At 36.0% G+C, this 23852-nt stretch overlaps 2 protein-coding genes across 2 annotated transcripts; both read right to left on the bottom strand.

Moving 5' to 3' along the window:
• Positions 1 to 198: 198 nt before the first annotated feature.
• LOC132171949 (myrcene synthase, chloroplastic-like) lies at positions 199 to 3095 on the bottom strand. Its single transcript, XM_088512799.1, has 7 exons — positions 2865 to 3095; positions 2520 to 2787; positions 2044 to 2419; positions 1687 to 1854; positions 1454 to 1592; positions 639 to 887; positions 199 to 519 (listed from the first exon to the last, which is right to left on the bottom strand). The coding sequence occupies exons 1-7, from the start codon at positions 3093 to 3095 to the stop codon at positions 199 to 201; spliced, it is 1752 nt and encodes a 583-aa protein (XP_088368925.1).
• A 14044-nt stretch (positions 3096 to 17139) lies between these two features.
• LOC132166905 (myrcene synthase, chloroplastic) lies at positions 17140 to 20528 on the bottom strand. The gene is made up of 7 exons (XM_059577761.2): positions 20255 to 20528; positions 19855 to 20122; positions 18915 to 19293; positions 18328 to 18546; positions 18100 to 18238; positions 17739 to 17987; positions 17140 to 17622 (listed from the first exon to the last, which is right to left on the bottom strand). The coding sequence occupies exons 1-7, from the start codon at positions 20483 to 20485 to the stop codon at positions 17308 to 17310; spliced, it is 1800 nt and encodes a 599-aa protein (XP_059433744.2). The 5' UTR covers positions 20486 to 20528; the 3' UTR covers positions 17140 to 17307.
• Between the last annotated feature and the right edge of the window lie 3324 nt (positions 20529 to 23852).

The raw sequence follows: 23852 nt of genomic DNA, 5'->3' as shown, positions 1-23852 counted from the left end.
AAAGACAATCATTTAGGGGTAATACATCTCATATATCTCCTTTGATTCAGGCTCAACATCTTTAAATAAAATACAAGATAAATAGAGATAGAATGCAACATCTCCTAAACAAACCCTAATGAAAGATAAAGTGATAAAACATTAGAAAAATATAAGATAACTCTAAGCACTGGACTTTCACTAAGTTTGCATGAGTCTCTAATAATGGTGTTCGTGTTGATCTCTACGTAGAGGAATGGGATGAATAAGTAATGATAATACGTGATCCTTAGTTTCACCGTCTTCAATACCATGCCCATCCCCGTGCTGGTACATGCATTGAGCCATCCTTGCAAGGTTCATTGCAGTTTCAATAAATGTTTGAGAGAAGGGAGAACTTCTAGCTCCTTCCTTATTCATCTTCTTCCACGTTTCACCAATCAAAAACTTTATGTGATCACGCGCATCTTCTTCGCTTGCACCTGTTTCATTCATGTAACACTGGATTGATTTTGGAACATCACCTCTCTCTAACTCATCCTGAGTTTCGAAAGACACACATATATGAGGATGTCAATTAGGCAACCTTAGTGTAAAGTGTTCAAATGCATTCTTTACGAAACTCTTAGGATATGTACTTTAATATTTGGTTTGCATACCTTAGATGTTCCAAGATCATCTACAAGTCGTAAAATCATTGATGACCAACGAATTATGTTGGGGTACTCTTCCAAGCAATCCAAAGCTTCCTTCGTTATTGGATTTGTGACTAAAAAAAAAGCATGCACTAGTATAACTGGTGCTGATATTGAAATCCATGCGTTCTCAATGTATTCTTGAAGGCTTGGTGTATATCCGCTGCGGTACCACTTTGCCTCCAACAAATAAGATCCACATAAATCTGCCCACTGAAACATTTATGGTAGAATAATTAATTTGAGTAATTATATATAATACATCACATATTTATGAGAAAAAAAAAGGGGGAAAATACATTTTACCTCCCTGAACTATTCACCCATTTGTACTTTTAACCCCAATGTTTTAAAAGTGACACTTTATCCCCCCCCCCCACCCCAAACTTCCAATTTTTTTTATTTTTATTTTTTCTTCTGAAAATGCTCCAATCCCAAGTTAAAAAAAAAAATTAAATTAAATTAAATTAAAAAATTAAAAAAAAAATTAAGGGGTGGCCAACCACCTCAGTTGGGCCTAGAAGCCACCGCTTAATTTTTTTTTATTTTTTTATTTTTTTTAACTTGGGATTGAGGTATTTTGGGGAAAAAAAAAAGAAGAAATCAAAATGGTCGAATTGCAACAATTTGAAAGCTTTTGGGGGAGGGTAAAGTGTCACTTTTTAAATATTGGGGTTAAAAGTGCAAATAGGTAGATAGTTCAGCAGGGTAAAGTGTATTTTCTGCCCAAAAAAAGAATGTTAAATAACAATGAATTTAGAAGTCCAGTCCATATATACCACTTTTCTAAGGTACGGAATGATGTGGAATCCTTGCTCTTTAAGGGTGTCAAAAGCCATTTCATTAATTGAATTGTGGAGAGCAAGAAAACATATCTTCATATAATATGGGAGCCGATCCATTGCATCGGTATCCCACCTGGAATCACAAAGAGCCAAAGAGTAAAAGTTCTTGTGTTAGAGATAGACATATAAGAAGCATTTGAGGTATATACATTGCCACTGATACAAACCTCTCAACAGCATTCGTAAAGAGCTCAAGTTCATCCAGAGTGCCATATACATCATAAACATCATCTATTGTTGTTATTAGTACATTGATCTTTGTTGATATTCTCCTACAATATCCAAACTGAGTCTGAAATATAACTCCCACTGTCCAGAAGAAATTCCCCATCAGCCTATCCCTTGCAAAGCTCAACTTGCCTCCAAGGTCAATGCTCTTCCACTACCTTTATATGAACAAAAAAAGTCAGTATCTGCTATAGAATCATATTGCATTGAGATTTGATTTTTATTTTAGTGCTCATCAATTCATGATTGAATGCAATGCCTCAAGCAAGATAGGGTTCATGTCAAGATAGATCTACCTTGACATTTCTTTTAGATCTTCTTGGTGGGCTGCTTGTACTATGTTGAAATCCAACTCCGCGAGATCAAGCAAGATAGGGTTCATTTCTTTTCTACTTCTATATACATCAATGAACCACCTCGCTTCTAACCTTAACATCCTCCAATGCAGAGGAAGTTCTAGGGCATGGTTCACTCTAGCAGTAATATTTTGATCTTTGCTTTGTTTCATGTACTCTGAGAGTTGCTTGGTAGCGAAATCTCTTGCTTCCTCCAATATACTTTCGCCTTCTACCGAATGGAATGAGGCTTCGTAGAAACAGAGCATTCCCTCGATATCATCACACAGGCATGCCTTGAAGCCCCCTATCTCATTTGTGAAACTATTAAAAATCTCTGCAATCAACAAAGCCCACCCGTCAATAACTAAAAATGATGGGTTAAATATTAAGCCTCCCCAGGAATGGATTACTATAATTAGTTGTTTAGTGTTTACCTTGAGGCACACTATATCCATGTTGTCTTAGCAATCTAAATTCAAGAGCTGCGGCGTATATATTCTCTTTGTTGCACATTTCTCCACCATGACTAGCATTGTATATACATTCCAAGGTCCTCCCTATTTCATCATCAAAGTGGTAAGATATTCCAAGTCTCTGCAAGATATCAATCAGCTCAAGTCTCTCTAAAGGATCCACGACTTTGTTAAACATCATCCTCACTTCTCCTTTCAGCTTATCAATCCGTCCGGTGAATGAATCCCCCTAGCAATTTAATTTTTCTCATTAGTTGGGCACTACTAATTAAGACCAACAAATAAAAAAAAAAAATTTATATATACCACATATACACTTGTGAGTGACTGGATGTAATCATAGTGCCAAATGGGAGGCTGGTAATTTGCTGATCGCCGAACAATATTGGAAGGAGTTGAGATTTGGGTGGTGGCCATGCATACGAATGTAAGAGGAACTCTTCTGGATTTCACGAATGATGAGATGGGAGTCTGAGATGGGAGCAGTAGTGGAGTGAAGTTGCCATTACCGAGTGAAGCAAGACAGTAAAGATCCATTTATGGGAGGCTTTTAATGATGAAGCTTGTTGTGGTTTTTGGATTGAATGGATACTTGGCAACATATATGCTTCAAGTGAATACCTTTATATAATACTCAAAACATATCACGTGTTACATTTATATATAGACCTTTATATAATATATAACCCTTGGGTCTTGGCCGGAGGGCGTCATCTTTGCGATAAAGTATAATAGAGCACACACTTTTAGGATATGGGATAATGTCTTTATACCATCAATTAAGATTTTATTTTATTGATGGGTTCCTCTATGTCCTCTCTCCCCCATCCCCCTCCCCCCTTTTTTGGCTTTTATGCACTTTTTTTTTTTTTTTTTTTTTTTTTTTTTGTTTCCTGTTTTGTCTCCTGTTTTTGGTAACCATCACCAATATCAGCAGCAGCCACGCCACTGTCTCCACCTTGTCAACTCGCCGCCTCATCCGGTCTTCGTTTTTTCCTTTGTTCTGGTCACCTTGGAGATTTTAGATCCGGTCTGATCAAAACTAGATCTGTTCCTTTCGGGCATGTCAAGCCAATGACGCGCCTCTCCTCTACCTTCTCCAGCCTCTCTGCCACCTGTTGATCCATGTTGATCATAAAAATATAATATAATATCGTCATATTTTTACTTTATTAGTAATAGGATGACATCACAGACATAGAAAACATTGCAAAACTTTCATCTGAACCGGAGTTCATAATCCAGCTACAAGCTATGCTGCTTGAAGTCTGCATAGTATCACACCATAGATTTAATATTACTTTTGTTCATGACACACCAAATGGAGAAGAAAAAATTTATGTTTTCACTATGAGGAAGTTGAAAAGTAGTATTTATTGGAACTACATTTGACATCAACGAATCTCGTCACATAAAGAAGACAAACAAAAACATTTTTACTATATAGCGTATTAATTTGTCTTCCTATGTTAGTAGATGAAGAACATAACTATATCTTCTCTTTTCTAGTTAAAATATGTATGCGCCATTAAGATTAACTCTAGAGTGTTTTTTGTTTTTTACTCACTTCATCAAATATATTGAGCTTTTAACATTAAATATTATAAAGATACATTTATTATTATTATTATCAAACACACAAAACCGTGCCTCTCCAACTAGTGTTTAGTACCAATTGATGAATTATGTCAACATGGTTTTAAATAATATATATTTGCTGAATTATGCCACATGGGATACCGGACAAAAAAGTCGTGAGTGCTTCCACTATGACAAATATATGATCTTCCATGTGATTCCGCCATGATAGATTCTGGACAAGAAAGTAGTTGTACGTGATGAATTTGTCGTGATACATATGTCTGTGTGTGAATTTAGGAACATCTCAAGAATGTTTTTTCAAGATTCTGAATAAAAAAAAAAAGCTTCACGGCCCAAATTAAAAGCTTCATAGCTAGCTTTAATATGAAGATCTATTATAAAATTAGTAAAATAAAGCATGCTTTATTATCTTCTCAGCTTTAATAAAAGAAAAACAGTGCTACTAGCGTGATATCAGATTTGTGGTGGGGGCTCAATAATTTCATAGTTGAAGCGAGCCACTTTTGGATAGCTAGCTTCAACTATGAAATTATCCTTTTTTTTTGTAGTGGATCCTTTGATCATTTCATCTCATCTCAGAATTAAGCTTTGTTCTGATTTAGAACACCATCACCACCTATCATCTCAGGCTTAATTTCAGCTTATCCAGCTGAGAAGGACAATAGGTGCACCGGGCATTAGTGCCTCAAAAGGATACCGGCCGACAGCAATTATTTTGTACGTGTCAGAAAACCAAATATCCAAGTAGTCCAATAGGACCTGGCTTCTATGCGGTATCAAGCTAGTAGCGCTGTTTTTCTTTGATTAAAGCTGAGAAGATAATAAAGCATGCTTTATTTTACTACTTTTCTATGCGGTAGTAGTCTACTACCGCATAGATGCGGTTATCCAAAACTGCACCGTTTGGATAAAAACGGTGCAGTTTTGAGAAGTGAAAAATAAAATTTTTTTTTATAAAAATAATAAAAAATTATTTACAAATTTAAAAATATAAAAAGCTAATAATTAAAAACTATCAATATTAAAACAATTAAAAAACTAAAAATTAAAAAAATATATAAAAAAGAAAAAGCAAAGGGGTGGCGCCTTGGCCACAATGGGGTGGCCGGCCACCCCATTTTGGCCAAGGGGGTGGCTGGAGCCACCTCCCATGGCCGGTATGGGGGTGGACCGGCCACCCCAAAAGGCCAAAAGGGGAAAAAAAAAAAAAAAACCCTTGCTTTGCTGGTGTCTCCTTCTCCTTCGCTTCTTCACCTAAAGCTCCACTATTTGCTTCTTCTTGTGCTTCTCTTTCTTGCTCTGACTGTACGGATACTAAGGACGAAGAGGGAAACCTTGCTTCTTGGAAATCTTCTGCTTCTTGTTCTTCATTATATTGTGCTTCAGGTTCACCTTCTTGGATTTGCTCATTCTCTTGAACCAGTTTGGGTATGCTTTGTTCCATCTCTTAGTTCTCTAGATCTACAAAAGCTTCAGGTGAAGAACAGCTCAACGGAATTTCTTCTGCCAGTACTTCAGGGTTCACCCCAAAGGCTATGGAGGTGGCCACCCCCATACAGGCCGTGAGAGGTGGCTCTATCCACCCCCTTGGCCAATATGGGGTGGCCGGCCACCCCATTTTGGCCAAGGAGCCAAGCCTTTGCTTTTTTTTTTTTTTTTTTATTATTATATATTTTTAGTTTTTTTAGTTTTTTAGTTGTTTTAATATCGATAGTTTTTAATTATTAGTTTTTTATTAGTTTTATAAAAAAAATTTATTTTTCACTTTCCAAAATTGCACTGTTTTTATCTAAACGGTGCAGTTTTGGATAACCGCATTTATGCGGTAGTAGGCCACTACCGCATAGAAGCCAGGTCCAGTCCAATAATTTAAGTGGTGTCCTTAGATTTGTCAACTTATTCGGAAAAATGATCATCTCTAGTTCATTTTGGATAGGAGAATATCTAATTAATGGCCATAAATAAGACATCTGTCTCATTAATAAAAAAAATAGGGAAAATGTATGATAAATCCTTGAGTCAGCCCTTCAAAATTTTAATATCCTTAAGTTTTTTTTTTTCGAAAACTTAGTCCCTGGGTCAATTGAAATGACAGTAAAATCCCTGCCGTTAAACTTTTTTAACAGATATTAGGAAAACTCAAAACGCACCGTTTTACTCCATTAAAATATTCATTTTTTTATTAATTTAATTAAAAAAATTAAATCTTAAAAAAAAAAAAAAAAAAAATTTGAAGGAACCGACCCCCTGTAGCCACCCCCTGGGTGGCAACCCACCCCAGGGGTGGCTTGCGGCCACCCCCAGGGGGTGGCTGCAGGGGGTCGGTTCCTTCAATTTTTTTTTATTTTTTATTTTTTAAGATTTAATTTTTTTAATTAAATTAATAAAAAAAATAATATTTTAATGGAGTAAAACGGTGCGTTTTGAGTTTTCCTAACATCTGTTAAAAAATTTTAATGGCAGGGATTTTATTGTCATTTCAATTGACCTAGGGACTAAATTTTCGAAAAAAAAAAAAAACTTAAGGATATTAAAATTTTGAAGGGCTGACTTAAGGATTTATCATACATTTTCCCAAAAAAATAAAATATTATATGTTTTTAGAAAATAATTAAAAAACAAAATAATTAAAAATTAAAAAACATATTAAAAAATAAAGGGGTGACCGGCCACCCCATTGGGGCAGGGGTGGCCAGCCACCCCATTGGGGCTGGGGTGGCTTCGGCCACTCCAAAGGCCAAATCAATATATATATATATATTGATTTGGCCTTTCGGGTTGGTCAATCCACCCCTGAGGGCTGGTATGGGGTGTCCGGAGCCACCCTCATGGCCCTTGGGGGTGGATCGGCCACACCTAAAGGCCAAATCAATATATATATATATATATATTTTTTTGATTTGGCCCTTGGGGGTGGCCGGACCAACCCCAATGGAGGTGGCCGGCCATCCCTTTATTTTTTAATATGTTTTTTAATTATTTTTTTTAAAATATACAATATTTTATTAGTTTTTTTTTTTTTTTTTTAATTAATGGGACAGATATCTCATTTATGACCTCAAGTAGAGAGATCCTGACCATTAACTGAATATTCTCCAGTCCAAAATGGACTTGGATTGAAGATGATCCGGATCCAACTTGTTAGTTCTTGTGTTGGCTTAATTCAGTTCCAAAATGCAGATGTTACTGTTCATGGCTCAAACACTGATATAGAATGCTCAGAATCCAATCTCCACCGTTCATAATGTAGATTCATGTATTATGAACGTCCCTGCAAAATTTCAGCTCAATCGGACCACAAACGCCCATCGATCGGAGCTGTTGATGAAGACTGGACAGGCTATGTCCGGACATGCCTTCCCCGGGTCCGGACCTCATTTCCAGAAACTAAAATCTTGCTCCGCGAAGCCGTGTCCGGACCTCCCATTAACATGTCCGGACACCCCGTACGTTTTAGGCCCAAAAACATGATTTTAAGTGGGTTAGGTCTAGGGTTTTGTCGGGGGTATATATACATCATTATAGAAGAGAGAAGCACGAATTTTCACCCCCAAAGAGTTCGTCGGAGGCTGTGCTAAGAGAGATCATATGTGGTGAGCGTTAAAGTGAATCTCTTAGAGTTTTAATTATTCCTTTGATAAATCTACGGTTGAGAAGTCTATCGGAAGGGTCCGGTAAAGGAGAATCACGTTGAAGAAGATTGTGAGCGCGGAGACGAGTTGTAGGCTTGTCGATCTTACAGAGTCAAGGTCTTGCAAAGGGTTGTAAGTGTTCCTAGTGTCTGTAATCTCTAGATAATCTTTTGATAGTGATTTCCTGGGTTTGGCTGCCCCGGAGAGGTTTTACTTTTAGAACGTTTTCTAAAAGGTTTCCTCTTCGTAACCAAAATATCTGTGTCTGCCTTTTTATTGCTTTATATATTTTGGGTGATTGAATTGTTTATTGCTTCATAATATTAATTCCGCATAAATTGTGATAAACAAGTTTTTGGAGTCGGCATAGCGTATTTCAATTGGTATCAAAGCGGGTTCACTCTGTTTGGATTAAATTCTTGAGTGAGATCTGTTGACTCCTGTTTGCTATGAATACTTCTCAAGGGGAATATGATCTTATAAACTCCTTCAACAATTTGTTGGAAAAATTCACTCTTTTGAGACATCAATACACAAATTGTTTGGGGGATTTTCAAGATCTTAAACATGTGAATGAATCTATTGTTAATGAATTGTCTGAATCACATGCTTTAATTGATTCTTTAAAATCTGAAAATTCTGTTTTAGGTTCTAAAGTTGATTTGTTAGAGAATAAATTAAAAGAGTCAGAAACTCAATTGGAAAAATTCTCTAGCAATTCCCTTGAGAATATGTTACATACTCAGAATTCTGATTGTGATAAATCTGAGTTAAGTTTTGATTGTCATGTTGCTTTGTCTTCTAACAATGATTCTATTTCCGAGATAATATTTGTTAAATCAGAAAAAGTAGAAGACTTTTTGGTTAAAAGAAAAACAGCAACTACCTCGACCTCACAAGGTAAGAAAATTAAGAAAATTCATATTGAACCTTGTGTATCTTACCCCAAATATAGAGTCGTCCATCCTCCTAGGAATCTACCTCCTAAAAGGTTTATCCCTACTTGTCATCATTGTGGAAAAGTTGGTCACATTCGACCCAACTGTTTTAAATTGAAACCTCATGTGCATAAAAATAAAAATTCTGTTTCTAGGAAAGATTATGAGGGTTTGGTAATGATGATGGGAGGTGTGTCTAGAGTAGACAAGTTTGAAAATGTTCACGTCTCTACACCTTCATTCAAGAAGGTTTGGGTTAGGAAGGATTATACCATTCACCCATTGAGGGGGAGTGGTAGTGATCTCACCTAAAGTTGGGTGAGTCAATAACATGCCTAGGATTGATTGTTTTGCTTATTTTTGAATATCCTAGAGCGTGTTATTTTTTTTGCATTGCATTTTTTTTTGTTTTTGCTTTATTGTTTATGCACTGCATTGTTTTTGTTGTTACACTTTCTGTATGAAGAGTATATACATGATTGTTTTGAGATTCATGTTTTGAGGCATATTCATAAAGGATTTTTCAAGAAATTCATATATCATGATCTTTGAAAAGCTTATAGATGAGATGTTGTGTGCGGACCACCAAGATTTTTGTCTACTTGCTAATCAAATGTTCAGGAATGTGTAATGTCTTGTGAAGACCTAGAAGTAGTTATTAAACCAAATCATTATTTTGTAGTGGGACCTATAAGATGTGATGAAAGTTTAATGCTAAAGGACATTCATGTCTTACCTGTTGTAATCTCAATTCAAGCATGTTGTTTTGTTTTGCATTGCATTTTTCTTTGTTTTGCATTTGTTTTTTTTTTTGTGTGCATTTCTTTTGTGAAAAATTTCAAAAAGACAAAAATATGTTACTTTGATTGTTTCCTTTTCTTTCTTTTGTCTTATGCACCTAGATAGTCCATTAATTTCTCATGTTGCTTTTTATGGATTTAATTCCTTACGTCTTGGAATGTTCTTAATATGCATGAGATGAAAATTTGTGTCAATGGACTTGTTTTTGTGGTTACCTAAAGCCTGAACTTATGTGGTACATTTTTCCTATGCTTTATCTTTTGTGCACATTTAAGCTTAAATTAAGGTTTTGTTTCACTTTATTCGTGAGGTCTGTTAGGTAACCATATGAGGTTTTTGACTAGTCATATTTTTCAAATTGACCATATGCTAGTTGAACCTAGGGCTTAAAAATTTCTGCTTTCTCTTTTGTGATAAGCACCAAAAGTTTAAGGACACTTTCTCAAAGAGAAAAATAAACAAAATAGTGAAACAAATAAAATCAAAAGATCATATTCCAAAAGGAATTTATTTCACTGTGTCAAACTTGTGCAAAATATTTTACAAAGAGAAATGTATAGGATGAGAGTGGCTAGGCCCTAGTATGATAAGGTTTGACTTTTGATTTGATATACTTGTCAAAACTTCATGGTGGTGAAACTTTCTCCTCATTTTGTAAATTGAAAATTTTTCTCTTTGGATGGCTTACCCACACACCACACAAGCATAGGTTGAATGGAACATTTTCTTGGCTTGGGTTAAGCAATATGAGTTTCTAGCCATTTCTAGTCTCATGTATATTTTGCATATTTGGAGCATGTTTGGATATTCATTGTGCAATACATGAGTCATTGATGTGTTATCATGTGTGTTCATTTAACTTTTAAGGGGGAGAAACATGTTTTGCATTTCCAGTTTCCTGTTGTTAATTGAGTCATACATTGAGGGGGAGTTTTGCTGATGTTTCTTTATAATCACGCATTATACGTCATTTTTTTTCATGGGTTTTATTTATGTCTTCTTGTTCCACATATGCCTTGATGTATTTTGTGAAGTGTTTCAGGAAACATGAAGACCTTTTGTCATTCTGTGACAAAAAGGGGGAGTAAATATGGGGAGATGATGGGATTGGCTCGACATTTTGGTTTTGTCACTGAATTGCCAAAGGGGGAGTTTGTTAGTTCTTGTGTTGGCTTAATTCAGTTCCAAAATGCAGATGTTACTGTTCATGGCTCAAACACTGATATAGAATGCTCAGAATCCAATCTCCACCGTTCATAATGTAGATTCATGTATTATGAACGTCCCTGCAAAATTTCAGCTCAATCGGACCACAAACGCCCATCGATCGGAGCTGTTGATGAAGACTGGACAGGCTATGTCCGGACATGCCTTCCCCGGGTCCGGACCTCATTTCCAGAAACTAAAATCTTGCTCCGCGAAGCCGTGTCCGGACCTCCCATTAACATGTCCGGACACCCCGTACGTTTTAGGCCCAAAAACATGATTTTAAGTGGGTTAGGTCTAGGGTTTTGTCGGGGGTATATATACATCATTATAGAAGAGAGAAGCACGAATTTTCACCCCCAAAGAGTTCGTCGGAGGCTGTGCTAAGAGAGATCATATGTGGTGAGCGTTAAAGTGAATCTCTTAGAGTTTTAATTATTCCTTTGATAAATCTACGGTTGAGAAGTCTATCGGAAGGGTCCGGTAAAGGAGAATCACGTTGAAGAAGATTGTGAGCGCGGAGACGAGTTGTAGGCTTGTCGATCTTACAGAGTCAAGGTCTTGCAAAGGGTTGTAAGTGTTCCTAGTGTCTGTAATCTCTAGATAATCTTTTGATAGTGATTTCCTGGGTTTGGCTGCCCCGGAGAGGTTTTACTTTTAGAACGTTTTCTAAAAGGTTTCCTCTTCGTAACCAAAATATCTGTGTCTGCCTTTTTATTGCTTTATATATTTTGGGTGATTGAATTGTTTATTGCTTCATAATATTAATTCCGCATAAATTGTGATAAACAAGTTTTTGGAGTCGGCATAGCGTATTTCACAACTTATTCTCGCAAAGGCGCACAACATTATAAAATGTTGTGGCAATTAATTAAATGTGGTAATAAATGGAAACATTGAACAATAGACGAAGAAGTGAGAGAGGCTCTAACCTCTCTCTAGAAAAAATTTTAAAGTTTTTTCTTCTTCCATCTTCCTAGCGAGAGTAGCCGCCTCCTTAGTGAGGTTTCTCCGGGTAGGATATATGGAGTTTTTCTCCATTCTCCTCCCTCTTCTCTGCTTTTATTTTTAGGTTTTGTTGTCTTTTTCTTGTTGTTTTTGTTGTTGTGCACTCCGACCAGAACAGGAGCTCTGGCCTCCTACATCTTCTCCGCTCAGCCTTCACTCTATCGCCGTCCATTTACCATTGTGCAGCGCCGCTCCCTCTTTGAAACTGGTTGGGTTTCTAGTTTTTTCAAAACTAGATCTAGCCTCTTCGGGCATTTTCCCCACTTCATGCGTTAGTACACCACGTTCCTTGGCCTCTCAACTTCCCAACGCTGCCTCCTGCGGCCAGATTTGACCACCACGCGCCGGCGAGTGGATCTCACCTTCCAGTGTGTCTATGTCGCGCGCCTGCTAATGTTCGCCAACCTCCGTTCCCCGGCCGTTGCTATTGTTTTATGGTCTTTTTGTTGCTTTTCTGTTGTATTTCTTATGTACTTTCGTATTTTGTTGCTTTTGTGTTTTGTGGGTTACTGTCTCCTACCTTTTTATTGGTTTGATTCTTTAGTGGAGACTTTTGTAACTGAATTTGTGTTGGTACTTCTCTTTACAACAGTCCTGGTTACGGACTTTAACAGTGTTTTTATCGCTTTAGCCTCATTCTGGCGGTTGTTGCTAGTTACAAGTGGGGGTACAGATAGGTTCCCCTTAATCTGTGCCTCTTTTACTTCTGAAACCGCCTTGTGCGGCCCCTTGAGAGGACCGAGTCACTTGTTTGTCCTATTTCATATGTTTTGTAATTATTTCTACACTGTTTTAGTTTGTTTTTGGTATATTGTTGGGGAGCCCACCCCTTTTTTATTTTTAGGATCATTCCCTCCTTCCTTTCGGATCAGAAGTGGAAATGATTCTTTCCTGTAACCCTTTTCTTATTCATTTAGGGGGAAAAAAAAAAAATTAAAAAAAAGTGGTAATAAATGCATGATAAAGATGTCATCAAACATTTGATTAAAATCTCTAAATAGAATCATGATCATAACAATAAAAGTTTTTATACGTAGGCAAATCCTCGATTTTCGATTTTGTGCTTACTACTAATGAACGTCCGGATGGTAGTCATATATGGTGAGCCAGGGGTGCTCCTTCGCAAGTTGGATATTGAGAAGGTCTATGATTATATATATATATATATATATATATATATATATATATATAGTATTTTGGAGAATCTTTTATATTCATTCATTGAAAAAATATCAAAAGTATAAAAGTTCTTACATCAAAGAGCGTAAAAATCTGAAAAATCATAGTCAAAGCTATGCAATTATAACGCCATAAAGACAAATATAAAAATCTTACAATCAAGTTCTATCTATGATTTCAACATTCGCTAACCCATGTTCAAACTTCAATTATAGAATAGATTTACTCTCGTCATACTTAATCTAATACACAGGTACATAGCTCATATTCCCAACTTTTATTTTCTCGGCCATGAGATTAAAACCCTCACATAAAAACTAATATTCCTCAACCCAAAGGCCAGGATAAAAACTTTCACCCAAAGATTGCTCATGAAAGTAAATCTAAGCAGAAGTCAAACATTTATTATAAAAAACAACAAAAATACAATTAAAAAAAGCCAGCAAATAGCTGCAATAGCCGGGGCGAGAGAGGCGAAGCGCACTGGCCGGTGCGTGGTGGACGAGATAAAGTCGTTTTGCGTTGATGAACAGCTGAAGAGCCGAGGAGTACGGTGGGCCAGTGCGTAGCTGAGTGAAACCAGTTGAAGAGACTAGATTTAGATTTGAAAAACTAGATCTAAAGTCCAACTGATTCCGAGAAGGTGTAGAGTAGTGCAGCATGGTGGCGCGGAGGGTGAACGGAGGCAGTGCAACATAAGTAAAGGGATAGCCGGAGCAACTGAACTGATCGGAAAATCCAAAAAAATAAACTTAAAAAAAAAAAAGACAAAAAAAAAAAAAAGACAAAAAAAAAAAAGAAAGAAAAAAAACAAGAAAAAAAAGGGAAAGAGGGAGAAAAGAAGAGGGGGAGTAGGCGGAAGAGGAGCTCCCTCCTCCCCCACAGGTTTTTTCTCTCAAGGTTTTTTCCTAAAGCCTGCTTTATTTTATGGTGTCACATGCACGGTTGGTCAACATATATGCTCAATTATTTTGAGGTGATGGTCTATTTAATTCAAAAGCTAGAATAAGTTAAATAGAAACAATCGTCAATAAAGGCTTTAGAAGAAAAGAGACCTACTCATCAATTTTTTTGCGTGACATGCTGAAATGGGGACAGCAGTGTTATCCAAATTCCTTATCACCTTCGCAATCTGTATGCTTTATTCGTATGCTTTGAAGCTGTCTCGGATTTGAAGATTAAATTGAAATTGGTTATGAGAGACGCGGACATGTGTTTGAACAGGTCGGACATGTGTCAAGTTCAGGCGTCCACTGTGTACGTATAATAGGACTTGCAAGAAGATGACAACTGCAAGTGAAATTGGAGGAATGATGAAGGGCGCACCGCACACTGTGTGGAGGAATGATGAAGGAGCCACAGTTGCATTGCCCAAGTCGGTGGTCGGTAGGATAGCCTTTTCACTGACTCGGCTGTCTCTTCTAACCAAACAACAAAACTCATGAAAGCTCTCTCGTATATATCTTTCAATCATGTGTCGTTATTAGAATATAAATTATTAAAGGATAAGAGACTACATAAAAATTCAAAGTCTATTACACTTTCAACGGTTTTAACTGTTACTAAAGTTTATTCCACTTCAAGTTCTAATAGTTACAGAAAATTTTGGGGAGGCAAACCCGGGTATCGGACCTCATTGATTTAGAAACATGACAATGGAAGGCCGAACTTGTGTCAGAAATTTTCTTTGAGGAGGAAGCGCAGGTGATTAAAAGTATTCCAATCAGCCCGGTAAAAACCAAAGATAGATTTATTTGGCGATGTACAAAAAATGGCACCTTCTTTGTCCAGAGTGCTTACCACCTTGAGATGGAATCAATGGCAAATAGGCGAAGTGGGGGATCCAAAACAACGAAGAGTTTTGAATGGAATGAATCTGGAATTTGTCGGTTCCAAATGTGGTCAAGATGTTTCTATGGGGAGCCCTTAATAATCTGCTCCCTACAAAGGTTAATTTATATAAAAAGGAGTCGTTAAAAGCCCATTGTGCCCTATTTGTGAAGCTGAAAATGAGACGGTGGAACATATTTTGTGGAGCTGCCTGTCGACATCAGATGTGTGGGTAGTGGTCCGATAAAATTACAAAAAGCTGGCAGAATGAGTGGCAGTATCTCCAATATTTTTGGGAATTTGTTGGAGTGCTGTGATAGGACTAAAATGGAGCTTTTTGCTGTTACTACTCGACGCATTTGGCTGCGAAGGAATGCTGTGGTACATGGAGATCCTTTCCTCCATCCAAACCAGCTCCTGCGAGAGGCACAATTTGCTTTGGAAGAGTACCATCGGGTGAATGATGGCAACTCAGCGCAAAGGACTCATGACTTGGAATGTGCCATTGCTAAGTGGCAACCCCCACCAGCAAACATGGTGAAGATGAACTGGGATGCAGCGGTGAACGTGAAGGAAAAGAGAGTTGGGTTGGGTCTCATTGCAAGGGACTCGACGGGGAAATTTTTGGCTGCACGCAGTATAACCCATGAAGCTATAACAGATCCCATTACAGCAGAATCCATGGCTGCTTTTGCATGCCGTCCTCTTTAGCAAAGAAATGGGTTTTAATAATGTTCTCTTTGAAGGTGATGCCATGCAAGTTATCAAGGCGATTGACTCAAAAGGACCGTGTTTTAGTAGCTATGGACAATTTATAGAAGGTATAAATTTAGAGCTACGTGGTGTAGAGAATGCTAGATTTTTACATGTTTTGAGGGATGCCGATAATGCTGCGCATGTGCTTGCAAAATTGGCTACTATATACCCATGTCATTTTCTCTACTTAGTTGGGGGATACCCCTCCAACCGTTGGTGATATTGTAAGAAGGGAACAATCTCTTGTTCTTGTGTGATCTTCTTTGGATATTTTTGAATCAATAAATATCTATATATTCCTTCAAAAACAAAAAACAAAAAACAAAAAAAAAAACAAAAAAAAAAAAGTTACAGAAAATGAATAGCCTCAATTAATGTAGTTTTATTTAATTGTTATTTAATACACATGTAAGAATGTCTCAATTTTTATTTTTATTTTTTTAAAAAAAGAAATTTGGGATTCTTATTAAAAAAACCTCATTAAACGTTCACTCATAGAGATGGAATAAATTCCTCTCTCCTTACAATACTACAGATACTTGGGGGAATTTCTTTCCTCTAAAAATAATCTATGACATGCTTGGTAGCATCTTGTGCTAACCCGTAAGTGGCGTAATTAGCGTCCCGTCGAGTATGCATTTCGCAAGAATTTCCCATAGTCTGTAGACCAGCCTTAATATCTTCCACAAAATGGCCATAGGTGCTTTTGCATGTGTTCATCGAATTGATTGCGCTTATAATTTGCAGCGCATCAATACCCTTCCAATATAATGCCCTCACCACCAAGTTCTTTCCCCAGCAACATGGCATACAGGTTGGCCATGGCTTCAGCAACGGCAGGTTCCAACATCTGTTGTACCGTGGTACTACAAGTTGCATAGACCTTACCCCTACAATCATAATGCCTTTACTAAAATGAATGGAGAAGTCTCCAATGTAATAAAGTGTGAGAGACAATTGTAATCAGAGTTTGTTCAAATTCTATTAATCGTTAACGCCCAAAACCAAAGCTATCACTCACTAATCCACCGACTCGTCATGCTCTAGCTATCACAGTTAATGTTACTTTTTATGCTCGTTTATCATGGCTGATGTGATATGTTATATGTCACATCAGCCGGTAATTAAGAGTGTGATAACGGAATGTGAAGAGTAACATTACTTTTTTAAAATTCATATCTCATGCAAGATTCTTGTAAGTCATTATAATTATGTCAATTTGGAGACTTCTTATAAAATTGGAAAGAAAAAATGGGCACTCTCGTTTACATCTTTTATTTTGAACTCATATTTGTAAGAATTAAGAAGCATATTTGGCAAATACTTAATTGCCTGTAGCTTATTTAAATCACTGAAATAGTGAAATATAAAGAATAAAGAATAAAGATAAAATTAGATTGTACTTCTCATCCCAATCTATACATCTGCTTAGACATGGACGCATTGTCTTTATACAAATCTTAGAACCATCGTATCAACAATTTGTATAGGGTTATATATATACGAGTTAACCCTATATATGCCTCAGTGAAAAACACAATTGTTTGGGAATAATACGTCTCATCTCCTTTTATTCTGGCCCAATATCTCTAATTAAAGTATATGATAAATAAAGATACAATTCAACTTCTCGTAAAGAAACCAAATGGCCATTTGGTATATATATACCTTATTACCCACCGCTTCAGACTTCTAACCCTAATGAAAGATAAAGTGCTCAACATTAGAGAAATATGAGAAATATATAAGATAACCCCAAACATTAGACTTTGTCTAAGGTTGAGTCTCTAGTGGTCTTCATGTTGATCTTTGTGTGTGGGGGGGAATGGGATGAATAAATAATGATAATATGTTGTCCTTAGTTTCACCATCTTGATGAACACCATGCCCATCCCCGTGTAGGTATATGCACTGAGCCATCCTTACAAGGTTCATTGTGATTTCAATAAAAGTTTGAGAGAAGGGAGAACTCGTTGCTACTTCTCCATTCAACTTCTTCCACATTGCACTAATCAAAGACTTTATGTGCTCACGGGCATCTTCTTCACTTGCACCAGTTTCATTCATGTAACACTGAAGGGATTTAGGAACATCACCTCTCTCTAACTCATCCTGAGTTTCAAAACAGACACACGTATATTAATATGAGAATGCTAGGCTATCTTCGTGTAAAGCATTCAAAAAACATTCTTGATGAAACTCTAGTTAGGATAGTTTGGTTTGCATACCTTAGATGTTTCAAGATCATCTGCAAGTCGTAAATTAGTTGATGACCAACGGATTATGTCGGGGTACTCTTCCAAGCATTCCAAGGCTTCCTTTGTTACGGGATTTGTGACAAAAAAATAAGCATGCCCTAGTATAACTGGTCCTGAGGACGAAATCCGTGCGTTTTGAATATATTCTTGAAGGCTTGGTTTATATCCGCTGTGGTACCACTTTGCCTCCAACAAATAAGATTTACATAAATCTGCCCACTGAAACATTTATAGTGGAACAATGAATTTGTGGAATTATAATCTTATTTATTAAAAAAAAAAATTGTGAAAGATAAATAAGGATGAATTTAGAAGTCCAGTCCATGCATACCACTTTTCTAAGGTACCGAACAACGTGGAATCCTTGTTCTTTAAGGATGTCAAACGCCATTTCATTAATTGAATTGTGGAGAGCAAGAAAACATAACTTCATATAATATGGGAGCTGATCCATTGCATTGATATCCCATCTGGAATCACAAAGAGTATAAGTTCTTATGTTAGAAATGGACATATAAAAAGCATTTGAGCTATAGTAGTGCCATTAATATATACGAACCTCTCAACAGCATCCGTAAAGAGCTCAAGTTCATCCATTGTGCCATATACATCATAAATATCATCTATTATTGTTATTAGTACATTGATCTTTGTTAACATTCTCCTGCAATATCCAAACTGAGGCTGAAATGTAAATCCCACTGTCCATAAGAAGTTCACCATGAGCCTATCCCTCGCAAAGCTCAACTTTCCTCCAAGACCAGTGCTCATCCACCACCTTTATATGAACCAAAAAAAATTAATATTGTTATATTAATATAACTTAAATGATTAAATTTACTATTTTTTATTTGCTTAACATAGTATCAGAGCAAAAGTTCAAATTTAGCATATCTCCTCATTTACCTCCCATTTCAATAGGATTAAATTTATCATTTCATATCCGGTGGACAAGTTGTGATTGAACAAATATCTTGTTTGAAATCATATCAATTCATTTTCTTAACTTTCGAATTGGGTATAAGTCAATTACTAGCTTAATTTTTAGGCTATAATTTATTTAGTTATCTATTTTTTTCATGTAGCATGATATTTGATTTAAATTGTACTGCTCATCATTATTGCATGCAGTGCCTTAAGTTTTACCTCGACACTTCTTTTAGATCTTCTTGGTGGGCTGCTTGTACCATATTGAAATCCAGCTCTGCGAGCTCAAGCAAGATAGGGTTCATGTCTTGTCTGCTACTTCTGTATACATCAATGAACCACCTTGCTTCCAACCTTAACATCCTCCAATGAAGAGGAAGCTCCAGGGCATGGTTCACTATAGCAGTAAGATTTTGATCTTTGCTTTCCCTGACATACTTTGAGAGTTGCTTGGTTGCAAAATCTCTTGCTTCCTCCAAGACACCTTCGCCTTCTACCGAAAGGAACGAGGCTTCGTACAAGCATAACATTCCCTCGATATCATCACATAGGCATGCCTTGAAGTTCCCCATCTCATTCTTGAAACTATTAAAAATCTCTGCAATCAACAAAACCCACCAGTCAATAACTAAAATGATAAGTTAATAAAGTTGTACATGAGGGCAGTTATTAACTGCAACTAACCGTTATGTACATATGCGGACACGGTTAATAATCGCATCCATATACCCTTATATATAACAAATTCATCAACTGCACTTTGTAATTTGTATGTTTGTATTTTTTGAATGTACTCTTCCTGAAATGTTTGTATTTTCTTTGTTATTTTTAAGCTAGAACCTGGAATCAAGATATGAATTTCATCTAAAACACTAGGGCTTAAAAAAACACTAAAACTTGCCCAAAACACTAAAAAGAGACTCAAAATTTTTTAAAATAGTTTAAAATATGCCTTAATAGAGGGTCAAAAAAGGCCTAAAAGACTAAAATAGGCTCAAAATGCAATTCACACCTCTAACATGCAAATAGAGGTTAATAACTAAATTCAATATCCGCACTAACGGCATGAATAACGGTTAGTAATTGCGATGTGTATGGAGTTATTGCCACATATGCATGTAAAGCCTTACAAACCCGAGGATTACTATAAGTTGTTTACCTTGAGGCACACTATACCCATGCTGTCTTAGCAATCTAAATTCAAGAGCTGTGTCGTATATATTCTCCTTGTTGCACAATTCACCACCATGATTAGCATTGTTTATACCTTCCAAGGTCCTCTGTATTTCATCATCAAAGTGGTAAGATATTCCAAGTCTTTGCAAGATATCAATCAGCTCAAGTCTCTCTAAAGGATCCACAACTTTGTTAAACATCATCCTCACTTCTCCCTTCAGCTTATCAATTCGTCCGGTGAATGACTCTCCCTACCAATATTTCAATTTTCTCATTAGCTTGGCACTAAGATGTTTACAACCACCTCAATAAGACTAAAGTAAAAAGAAAAAAAAAAAGGTAAAAAAATAAAAATAAAAATAATAAAAATAATATATATATACCACATATACACTTGTGAGTGACTGGATGTAATCATAGTGCCAAATGGGAGGTTGGTAATTTGCTGATCGCCGAACAATATTGGAAGTAGTTGAGATTTGGGTGGTGGCCATGCATACGAAAGTAGGAGGAACACTTGTGGATTTCACGAATGATGAGATGGGACTTTTAGATGGGAGCAGTTGTGGAGTGAAGTTGCAATTGCCGAGTGAAGCAAGACGGTAAAGATCCATTGATGGAAGCTAGGCTTTCAGTGATGAAGCTTAATTGCTGTGGTTTTTGGATTGAATGGATGGAAACTTGGGAAAAATATGCTTCCAATGAATACCTTTATATAATACCCATAACATACCACGTGTTACATATGCATGCATGATTATATTTTGTTTGGGAAATATCTCCAACATCATCAGTTCATGCGGGCTAAAACGATCGTCCATAAAATATAATTTCATGTGGAGCATATCCTTGTGTCACTAATATTGCATGTGCTCCTCAAATGTAATTTTCAGGCTTAATTTGTTGTGATATAATAATATGTATAAATGCGGTAAACCTAGTCACCTGCTTTAGTACCATTTTAATATATATGTTATAAAAGTAGTCAAATAGAGTCACCTGCTTTATTTATCATCTCAGCTCCCTTCTTATTGAAGGTCGATCTTTATGGGTAATTATAATCAACATGGTTTTAAATAATTGATGAATTATGTCACATGGGATTCCGGGCAAGAAAGTCGTGTTTGATTCCATTCCACAATGGTAGATCGAGTCATCACCAATTGCATGTTGATATTATTCTGACATGTGAGATGAAGTTGGGAAACGTCGTTATAAGGGTATTTGGATATTTACTTGTCGTCTTTAATACAAATCACGTGCGGCAATATCTAGCAAGAAATTTCCACACGAGGAAGCTAAACTTTTGTTTCCATTTTTAGTTACCAACTTTTTTTAAAAAAATACTTACATTTCATTTTTTTATTTTATTTTAATTATTAACTTTCACTATTTTATTTAAATATTCATTTTCTTTCAAAGTGCTTGCAACATTTTAAAGTCATGTACGTACATGTCTTATCAAGAGTTAAAAAAACTTTTTTATTTTATTATATTTTTACTTTTATTGATCGAGCTACAATTGTCACCACAACTCATCAATTTTTGGACTAAAATAGTGAGCCGCGCGAATGCAGTTGCATTTTCACCCAAATTTGAGTCTTGATATATTAGTCAAATTATCCTTTGACCAGCGGGGTGTGAATGCTCCAACAAAAAATCCCAACCTTGTCACGATCTCACTACAAAAAAAGAGAAAATTAACAATGCCCTAAAGAGGCCAAGAGGCGTGCGTTGTTCACTATTTGAATGACGCCTCTAAAAAACGAGGCATCGTTCAAATAGTGAACAAAGCCTTTGGGAGGTGTTGTTCCCTCTTGAAACGACGTCGTCCCATTTCAACAATGGACGATGTCATATCATAGACGTCATTCACTGTTGAAATGATGTCGTCGCAAACTCAAAGAATACACAATATATATATATATATATATATATTTGATTACATATTCCATGCACTCAGCTTTAGAAGAGAAATTAATTGTTCAACCAAGTCAAAGTCAGATCCAAAGGATAGGACACTTTGAGGTTCTTAGAGTCCTCCCAAATGTGATGTGACTTTTAAAATCATCAATAGATCAAAGTTCAATACATCACATCTCAAATTCAACGGTAATTTTAAAAGTCACGTCATATCTTAAATTCAACGGTAATTTTAAAAGTCAAATCACATTTGAGAGGACTCTAGGATAACTATAAGAAGACTTATAACATTACTCCACTTTGAGTAGTGTGCATGCTGGTACGAAGTTGCGGTCTTTGAAGGAAGAAGACGTATTCTAACTTCTAAGGCACTAGGATAACTCTATATATACATCACATCTCAAATTCAACGGTAATTTTAAAAGTCACATCACATTTGGGAGGACTTTAAGATAACTCTATGAAGACTTATAACATTACTCCACTTTGAGTAGTGCGCATGCTGGTGCGAAGTTGTGGTCTTTGAAGGAAGAAGACGTATTCTAACTTCTAAGGCACATTACATGGTTGTTGTTGTTTTTCCGGACGACGTTCATCCTTGTCAATTTTACAAAAAATAAAATAAAATAAAATCTAACATGTATTAAATAAAAATAAATAAATAAAAAGAAAAAGAAGAAGTAAGTTTAAAACATTTTGAGAGAGAAATACAAAAGTGCATCACCCAAGTATTATTTTCAATTACAATTAACAGTTAAATCCAAATGGGGCAATTATAGATTCAATTCTTTGATATTCCTCTTTATCTCTTTCCCATGTAAGACTGATCTCTTTTTAGGGCTTACCATAATAATGTAACTAATCTAAGAATACAAAAAAAAATAATAATAAAATAAAAAAGGAAGTCTTTTTCAAGAATATGTTGACAAGAATACCAACTTAAATAAAATAAAATATCTCCAACAGTACTACATTTGGACTAAAACGATTTGTTCATAAAATATTGTGGACAATATCCTAGTGTGGCCCTAAAATCTAATAGATAGGCTTTATCTTGATATATATGTGAATTTAGGTAAGATCTCAGACTTTAGCAGACAAGCATTTTTTTTTCATGGTTAATTGAGAATAAATTATTAAAAAATAAAAAAATAAAAATAAAAGCTTTAGGGCCCAATTATTAAAGCTTTAGAGCTTTAATCACGATGATCTGTCTAATTCATCTTCCAAGCTTTAGTTGAAATAATTGAAATAATTAGTAGGCAAGAATCAATTATTTATGTTGTAGATATCCACGTTTTGGTTGCGTATAAACTAGAATTAAACCCACCGCGTTAGCTGCACTGCATGTAATAGTGGTGGGGGCTCAATAATATCATAGTTGAAAGGCGCGCGGGTCGCTTTTCTTCGTCACCATCAGTCGGAGATAGGGTTGGCAAATGGCAATTCAAAGTTTTGCTCTCCATCACCACCTATTATCTCAGGCTTCAGCTTAATTAGCCAGCTGAGAAGGATTTTCACATGAGAAAACTATAGCACTAGCTTCAAATCTAAGACCATAGGCCTCAAATGTATGCCCACAGCAAAAATCTTCTATTTAAGTGGAGCTTTTTTATATTTAAATATTAATTTTAATTTTTAGTTCAAATATTTATTATTTATAAAACCGTTCTTCTCACTTCGGCTTTTAATTTGTTTCCAAACGACGTGTAGAATTCATCTTTGTTGTGGGACATTTAGTTTCAACATATATATGACATGCATATATTTTGCATGTGTTGAGCTAAACCAAAACCTCAATGCAAAAGACAATCGTTTGGTAATAATATGTCTCATCTCCTTTTATTCAGACTCAACCATCTTTAATTTAAGAAGAAAAAAAAAACACACAGACAAGATAAATAAAAATAGAATTCAACTTCTCCTAAACAAACCTGACGTCATCTTCTAAGATACCTTAAGACTTCTAACCCTAATGAAAGAAAAAAGTGCTAAACATTATAGAAATAAGATAACTCTACACACTAGACCATTGCTAAGGTTGAGTCTCTAGTAGCT

Source organism: Corylus avellana, chromosome 2 (assembly GCF_965113065.1).
Source record: "Corylus avellana chromosome 2, dhCorAvel1.hap1.2, whole genome shotgun sequence".
Classification (NCBI taxonomy): domain Eukaryota; kingdom Viridiplantae; phylum Streptophyta; class Magnoliopsida; order Fagales; family Betulaceae; genus Corylus; species Corylus avellana.
Note: the sequence above shows the minus strand (reverse complement) of the source record. Positions and strands in the feature narration are given on the sequence as shown.

Bases quoted from the DNA above. Each gene is read 5' to 3' on its own strand.
- LOC132171949 (XM_088512799.1), bottom strand. From the start codon at position 3,095: ATGGATCTTTACTGTCTTGCTTCACTCGGTAATGGCAACTTCACTCCA. The intron at 2,420-2,519 runs GTAAACACTAAA...TGTTGATTGCAG, and splicing joins TGGATATAGTGTGCCTCAAG to AGATTTTTAATAGTTTCACA. The intron at 1,855-2,043 runs GTAGATCTATCT...TGCAAGGGATAG, and splicing joins GATCTAAAAGAAATGTCAAG to GCTGATGGGGAATTTCTTCT.
- LOC132166905 (XM_059577761.2), bottom strand. From the start codon at position 20,485: ATGGATCTTTACCGTCTTGCTTCACTCGGCAATTGCAACTTCACTCCA. The intron at 20,123-20,254 runs GTATATATATAT...AAATATTGGTAG, and splicing joins CACTCACAAGTGTATATGTG to GGAGAGTCATTCACCGGACG. The intron at 18,239-18,327 runs GTTCGTATATAT...TTGTGATTCCAG, and splicing joins TTTACGGATGCTGTTGAGAG to ATGGGATATCAATGCAATGG.